The sequence below is a fragment of the Dioscorea cayenensis genome, chromosome 3 (genome assembly GCF_009730915.1).
Source record: "Dioscorea cayenensis subsp. rotundata cultivar TDr96_F1 chromosome 3, TDr96_F1_v2_PseudoChromosome.rev07_lg8_w22 25.fasta, whole genome shotgun sequence".
Lineage (NCBI taxonomy): Eukaryota > Viridiplantae > Streptophyta > Magnoliopsida > Dioscoreales > Dioscoreaceae > Dioscorea > Dioscorea cayenensis.
In genome coordinates, this window is record NC_052473.1 from 5,634,519 (window position 1) to 5,643,006 (window position 8,488).

At 36.2% G+C, this 8,488-nt stretch overlaps 1 protein-coding gene across 1 annotated transcript; it reads left to right on the forward strand.

Annotated features, from left to right (window-relative positions):
* Window positions 1-1,215: 1,215 nt before the first annotated feature.
* On the forward strand, window positions 1,216-3,200 carry LOC120249868 (glutathione S-transferase zeta class-like). The gene is made up of 5 exons (XM_039258560.1): window positions 1,216-1,290; window positions 1,383-1,547; window positions 2,405-2,458; window positions 2,898-2,957; window positions 3,111-3,200. Exons 1-5 carry the CDS (start codon window positions 1,216-1,218, stop codon window positions 3,198-3,200), a joined length of 444 nt encoding a protein of 147 aa, XP_039114494.1.
* The last annotated feature ends 5,288 nt before the right edge of the window (window positions 3,201-8,488 follow it).

An 8,488-nucleotide genomic window follows, 5' to 3' on the forward strand; every position in this document is an offset into this window, starting at 1 on the left:
TGGTAAGAAAATAGATCCAAAGATCAGACAAGGTCCGAAAACTACAAATCAGTGATATCGGGTATTTCATAAAGTAGTGAAAGAGTTAATCATTAAAACTAGTAGAGGGGAAGTTTAATGAATGAGTTCATTGTCCTTTATATCCTTTTATTTTGTTTTGTTTTGTTTTTTTGTTTTAGATTAAAATGTCTTGTGTATCTTTTGCGTTTTGTGTCATTGTGTAAGAGTTAATCATTAAGGTGCGACTTTTCAAAATAGAGAAGAAACTAAGTTTTGGAATGGTTCATTTTGGAGGAAAAATTATGGAAAATTCTATAGGAGACTGGTAGCAAATCATGAAAGCTTAATTAAATGCCTGAAATCATATCATGGCCTTGTTGGAAAGTAGTGGTTAACTTCGAGTCCCATAGTCCCCACATCGCCATGAGACACATTCTCTACTTCATATACTTCATTAAATCTTCCCCACAATCGCGAGCTTATGGAGAGTTAGGGTGAGTGGGTCCTCATGTAACGTGGTATCGAGCTTGGGTCCCACGTCGATACTCGGGATCGTGTCTTGGATGAGTTAGGATCTTGGGTCCCACATCCGCTGTAGGGCCCTGAGGGAGGGGTGTTGGGGACGTAGTGGTTAACCTCGAGTCATGAGTCCCACATCGCGTGCAGACGCATTCTCTCTAGCTTCATATACTCTTACCAAACCTTCCCCACAACTGCAGTTATGGAAAAATTAGGGTGATGGGTCCCTATGTAACAGGCCTAACCACTAGTACATTAATGAAACTCAATTTTTACCGGTTAGTCTTTGTGTGTGTGTGGAAGTCTTAACCATTAAATGAGGCATAAAGGTTCATGTTTTTTAATCTGAAAATGGTATTCTGTACTCTACTATGCACGGGGCTATAAATTTATTTTTTCCCCATCTATATGATATTTGATCAATGATATCATTACCACTGATGATGAAGTATATCCAGTGAATACCTTTGTGAAAACATCAGGTTCAAGGCATCCGAATTGGCCTGATGCAAATTGAAGCATGCTATAATACCCCGTTAACAATGTGGGCATGGCGTTCTCAATTCGGAATTGTTGAATTCATTAGGGAAATAAAGGAATTGGAAACAAAGAGAATATGTTAATTTGATTAGATTTTTCCATGACAGTTCTAAATATCCATGTTTTGATTTAGTCTATAGTGTATCAACGCACGCAATGATAATAGTCTCCAATATTTCAGGTAGCAAGCATTGTTGGTTCAAGCAACCCTTTCACAATCTGCTTATACAAGTAAGTTTAAAACTCCAGCAATTGCTTTAAGAATTTAGTCATTTTCTTAAACAGCATTCTCAACTGTTAATATGCTGTGTATCATTTGACAGAAATTCATGGAAACTAAATTTAATGCTGATGAGAAACTAAAGTTGGTTCAACATCATGTTGAGAAAGGCCTTTATGGTGACATTCTGAACTTTAATATGATAATATCATTGTTCACGCTTATCCTTCTAATTGTTGTGCATGCTTTTTCTCTAATCTGCAACAGGGTCTGCCTGTGATTTTAAGCAAAATACAAACAAAATTGGAAATATTGTCACACATGCAATCAGCCATTGTTCAGGAAGATGTGTCACCTTCAAGAGTAGTTTAATATGATTCTTAGCAAAGGTGCTGCAGATGCTAAGTAATTTTAGTCCAAATTGCAAACTTCTGTGGGAAACAGCAGGATGCTTTAATCCAGTAAACTATCAGTCAAAATAAGGTATATGGACTGAATTTTTCTTTTCCTTATCAGCCAAATTGACAAATTCCTATTGTTTTGAACAAATGACATTAAGTAGTACAATCTTAAACAGTCTTTACCGCTGAAATCTACTAAGCAGTGTGAACTCTGCCAGAAAGTTATGATTCTGTTCTATTTGAGACCCCTAATATTACTGATGCTCCAATCAATATTCTGTGAATTACCTATATTGGATCTCTGACCACTTGAGAAAGACCCATATGCAGCCATTGGAACTCCACTTAAAATGTCTAACTCAACCATTAGGATTTCTCTAGTTCCTGATTAGAGCCACCATGAGGCTTGAAATCAAACTTCTATCCATTGTAATTGTTACAAAAATCCTTCATGCCCTGTCTACCACTTTTTTTCCTTCTCTACTTCATTTCAATAACAGTACTGCAGCTGTACGGTGTTGAACTAATGGTTTCTTCTTAAGTTTCCAGCTGAACAACACCTCATGATGTCCTTCATACTTGGTGAAAATCAAGCTTTTCAGTTAGCGATCTTAGTTTATCTATTTTATGACATAATGATCCTTCCAACTGATTCATGGATATGATTGGAAAGGACTATGGCATCTATGTGCTTACGGTCTTTACTTGCATTTCAACTCTGTAGAAGCTCCTAAAGGATGTTCTTGGAAAATATGCTACAAGAGATGAAGTCCTACTGGTTTGTGTGCTGTCAATTTGGTTTTATTTTTCCTATTCACATTTATTTTCCAATGAATTCAGTTTGGATGACATTTACATAGAACCATTTCAAGCACTTTCCAGCTTATAAAACCATCTATTTTCCCAGGCTTTGCCTTGCACCACATAAAGATCTGATGTTCATCAAGCTTTGAATGCCAACAATAATAACTAGCGTTATCCAATTGATACATGAGTTTTAAACCATGTTTCTGATATGAATGATAGAAGAGAAAGAATCAATCTTCATTACTTGTGAACAAGTGTGATTATGGGTTTACATATAGAAGCCAATGATACCAATGTACCCCACTATCTACATACATATAACAGTTTCATCCACCCAAACTAACTTCTCAACTTGAATGACAACATGTGAATTTCATTTGACTGATGTCAGTGACAGTTATCATATGCAGGCCGACGTGTTTTTGGCTCCACAGATTCAGTTTTCAATAACATGGCTAGGAATTGACATGGTAATATTTCATTTTACTTTACTTTTATGAAATCAATGAATTTACAGAAGAACAAGCACCAATAAATTACATATTACTGTGCATTTTTAATTAATATGTTTAATGCAGATTCATGACTCATAAGTTTGTTTTCTTTTCTTTGTTTTTCCCAAGACTCAATACCCAAGATTGGCCATAACTCATGCTGCATACAACGGACTTCCTGCATTCCAAGCTGCTCTTCCAGAACGACAACCAGATTAACCTTCTTCATCTTAATTCCCTTAGCAATTTGATTGTTCCTGTTAAAAATAAATAATCATCATTGCAGAGAATGTTTATGTAATCTTTTAATTTGCTCTCTGTTGGTATGCTGCAAGTAATATGAAGACTTTTTATGTAACTTTACAGGACAACAAGACTCTCCATTTGTAAGAGAAATTGTTGGTTCTTATTTTAATATGTAATATAATATGAGATAAATATATTATATACTTATTGGCAATAATATTATTATAATAATAAAATGTACATAATAGAAGATTATATTATAATATATATTATATACTTACATGTATACATAGTTTTAATATATAATATAATATTTTATATCATAATAAGTGGAAATTGCTAGAAAAACCCCCTAACTTTGCAATATGCACAAAAACACCCCCTAACTTTGTGTATCCCTAAAAACACCTTCTTTTTAAAATCAATAATTTTCAAACTCCCAAAGGTTGTAACCGGCATTAACAGAGTTAATTTTGAATTTTATGGATGAAATTGCCCCTTGCATGGGAAGTTGTGGCAGTACAATCATGTTTCCGGTTTGAGAGAAAGTGGGGGTTATTTTTTTTGGGCATCCTTGTCTCGAAGTTCTTCTTTGTCTAGGCATCCTTATCTCGAACTTCTTCTTCACTTTTCTTTTCGCCTAGGCATCCTTGTCTCAAAGTTCTTCTTCGCTTTCCACCATTGTCTCGAAGAAGAATTCTCGCTGAGGTATTCGGCATTTCATTAATTTGCAGTGTGAGGTATTGAGTCGAGGGCGGACACGATTGAAGAAGTTGAGTTTATGGTTTTTATAAAGCGATTATGTTAGAAAAAGAGATTTTTTTCGAGTTTTTGTTTTGTGGTTCTATTTTTTTATTGGATGATATTGGGAGATTTATCGGATAGGGTTTTGACAGCGTTTTCATTTTTGTCCAGGGTTTTGTATATGATCGAAAGAGATTTTTCGATTGTTATATTGTGTAATGTTTACAATGAAGTTTTCCCTTTTACGTTGATATAGTTCTGATTTTAAAAATGAGGTTTCCGTTTAAATAATTGGATTTTATTTAAACATTTGATGTTTATGTTTAAGAGTTGTTGTTTCTGTTTAAATATTTATCTTCCGTTTAAAAAAATTTAGGTCACCGTTTAAACATATTGCTTCTTGCTTAAATTTTATCTCAAGACTGCTTTTAAATTATGGTTATTGTCGTAGGGCTTGTGATTATGGGGGTCAACCTAATTAATGGGCGATGCTACTTGACACCGTGAGTGGAGACTATGTGTGAGTTGAAAGTTCACATGAATGGGACGACTATCGGGAGATAATCAGGAGGACACTTTGCTTTGCAACATTCACCGAGATTGAAGTCGTGTTCCAAGAGAGGGCCCTCCTTGATTTGTTCTTTGCGAGAGATATGATGGGACGTCCCACAAGCGGCCGCTCAAGTGCAAGCGAGATGCGTTGGGAAGAAAGCAAGTGACGATAGAAGCCATATTGTTATCGCTCAAAGAAAAGGAGGTAATAAATCATGAGTCTCTGTTTAAAAAATGTGATTTAGTGTTTAAACTACCAGTTCTTTGTTTAACTATTTTGTATATCGTTTAAACACATATGTAAACCGTTTAAATATTTGAGTTAACTGTTTAAAACTTCGTTCGCGCCATCCACTGTGGAGATGCTATTGCTCCTGAATTACTAGCCCGAAGGTAGGATGAGAGGCCATCCTCTTCAAGGCGTCCTCGACGCAGTTCACTTAATGACAACCCAACCCACGCACGAATTCCTCCGGTATTGGTGCTTACTTAAGGAAGGGAGCGCAACCGGCATCACTGAGAAAGGGGATTCCTCGACCGGTGTGGAAAAAAGATTAATATGTAATTATGTAAAACAGAATTACCGTATAAATAACATTGTATCTCATTTAAATATAATTGATTTTGTGTAAATATCATTTTTATTGTTTAATTTCTAAGTTTCTCTGTTTAATCTTAACCTTGATAAAGCCCTAGGCCCAGATGGCTTTCCCATGTTCTTCTTCCAAAAACACTGGGACCTTCTCCAAGACTCAATTATTAAGCTATGTAATGACTTTTACGAGGGTACAATCAACCTTGAGCGTATTAATTGGATTAATATTGCTCTAATTGCAAAAATTAATCACGCATGGCGAGGTTGCGGACTTGGACCCATCGCCCTTATTAACTCCACACTGCAAAATTATCTCTAAAAATTCTTGCTAATAGGCTTAGTGAGGGTTATCAATTTCTTTGGTGAGCGACTCTCAAAGCTGGTTATATCAGAGGCGAGATGCATTGCGGATAATATTGTCGAGCTCGAAAGTCATTTTCAATTTGCAAAAAGGAAATGTCTCGGATATATCTTTAAAGTGGATTTTTGCAAAAAGCCTTGATTCTCTAGATCGGAATTTTTCTCCTTGAAGTTCTTCTTTGCCCGGAGGATTTGGTCCTAAATGGCTTTCTTGGGTTTATACCATCCTTAGCACTTTGCCAAGACTCGGGTTCATCATTAACTGTACCACACAAGGATATATCGATGCAAAAAGAGGTTTGAGGAAAGGTGATCCTCTCTCCCCTTGTTATTTGCCCTTGCGTCGATGTCCTTAGTGCTATGTTTTATTATGCACTAAAATCCAAAGTTCTTGTGGGCGTCCCCTTGAATCAAACCGATAACATTTGTCATCTCCAATACGCGGACAATCTTCTAATTTTTTTCTGCTGGTGGACAAGAAGATCTTCAAATCATCAAACTGATTCTTTATCTTTATGAGGGATCTTCTGGTTTAGCAATCAACTACTCGAAAAGCTGCTTGTTTTCCTCTAACTACGACTTTCAACCCCATCATACTTCTGCCAGAATTCTTAACTGTTCCAGAAATTGTCTCCCGATCACTTATCTAGGGGTCCCTCTCTCTGGTCGAAGGCCCAGACATATGGATTGAGCAAAGCTTATTGGCATGGTTCGCTCTCGGCTCTCTTCTTAGAAGGTAAATTACTTATCCACAGGGAGGTCATCTAACTCTTATTAATTATGTCCTATCTACCATCCCAGTCTATTAGATGTCAGTTTTCAAACTTCTAGTCTGGGTGACCTAGGAAATTGATAAAATTCGGCGTGACTTTCTTTGAAAAGATCCCGACCTGAGTTCCAAAGGATTTAGACTCATCGCTCGGAGCGAGAATCACAAGACCTCGTGACATGGGAGGCTGGGGAATCCTCAACCTTCAACATTTCAACAACGCTCTACTTGGAAAGTGGTGGTGAAAATTATCCCGTAATCCAAACTGTGGTTGGGCTAAAATCATCCAAGCTAACTACTTTGTTAGAGACCCATATGGAATTTTGTTTCATTCCCCACCTAAAAATAAATCCTTTTTTTGGGCGGGAGTGACTACTATTCTGCTATCCTTTAGATCTTGCATCATGAAAACCATAAATAACGGGGCTAACACTTTTCTCTGGTTTGATCGATGGCATAATGGGAGATTATTTAAAGATTTCTGGCCTACTATCTTCTCTGATTGTGCTGATCCTTGGATTACCATCAGACATTTCTATCAGCTTTTAAATAATCCAGAGTCTTTATTTCCCTTTTGTCCCCTCTGAATCACTTTTTGCTCTCCTAGATATTATCCCTGAGTGCTCCCATAATCAAGATGACACCCTCACTTGGGCTCTAGAAAAAAGTGGTAATTTTACTGTCAAATCTTTTTATAAATTTCTCATTGATGGTGGACTCCGCAGCCCACTTTACTCAAATTTCTAGAAAATTCGCTATCCCAGTAAAGTTACACTTTTTTGCTGGTTAGCTGGAGAGGACAAAATTCTCACTCACAAATCTTTTCAAAGAAAGGCCACAACTTTCAAAATTCCACTGATACTTGTTCCCTCTGCCACAATGCCTCTGAAAATCTTCAGTATCTCTTCCTTGATTGTGATTTTACTAAGCGAATCCGGGCATTCTTTCTTCAAGTTTTAGATTCAAACTCTTTCCCACAATCAATCCCTTCTTTGTGGTCCGATTGGTTTACCCTCTATTGATTCTCAACACCGAATCCTCACGGGATCTTGTCTCCCATGCTGTCCTTTGGAATATCTGGATTGAAAGAAACACTCGTATTTTCCAATTGAATGCTTTGACACACATTAATATTATCTTTAAAATTGATAATATGCTTCTCTTAGTTTTTCAGCAGTTTGTTGATAGACATCAACAATCACTAAATGAAACTTCTCAGAAAATTAAGCGCTCTCTCAGTTTATTTAGCGCTAGAGACTCTGATCATGCTAGTGATCCTGCTGATGATATAACTTTCGAGGAGTAGATGCTTCTTCTTTTTATTTAGGCGGGCGCTGAGATGTCGGGATGAGTGTCTTCCGCCTATCTGAGACTCCCTCTCCCTCTCTTTATTATTATGCTCATTTTATGTATTTTTTTACATTGTACTTTGTACCTCCTCACTACGGGGAGAGGCTTTTTCTCTCGTCATTTGTCGTTCCTTTACATTTCAATAAATCAGTTGTTTACTCACATTAAAAACTTTTCTAAAAACTGAACAAATAAAAATGGGATGCAGGAGTATAATGCTATCATAAAATTCCGTGATATATATATATATATATTCCCATAAAATTTAGCTTAAACCTTATTAATGATGAATTCATTTACCCTTCTAAATGCACTTGTTTATATGTAGCTTAAATAGTGAGGGGAAAACCCAGAAAAGAAAAAAAGAAAAAAACAAGCAATTCTCTTTTTGCATGAGTTGATTTGATGGGAAAATAACGGTGACCATACAACGTGGATGCCACCCACCACCCTGACCTTTCAAAGTGGATGCTCAATTAAAACAAATTTGAAGGAAAATCAATACATGCATGTTTATCAAGACATCAACTCCCACTTGTGTATAATAATTAGCATTGTAATGAGGGCCAATATTAGACCCCTTCCACATTAATTCCTAGTTGTTAGAATGAAAACCAAAAACAAGCATGTTCTTATGCTTCAATTTCTTAAGTACATGAGAAAAATTACTTTTTATACAATTAAGTACACTGCAATTTATGGTTTATAATTCATAAACCAAGAATTCATTGTCTTTAGCTTTTCATGAACAAAACAATCACTGTCTATATGAATCCACATGCATTTGTTTGATTGTTAATACTACCAGAATCATATTAATAACAGGAATATGTTTACCTGTAAATGGATGACTAGTACTTGACTTGTTGTCCGCATCCTTTAAGGTCTTTA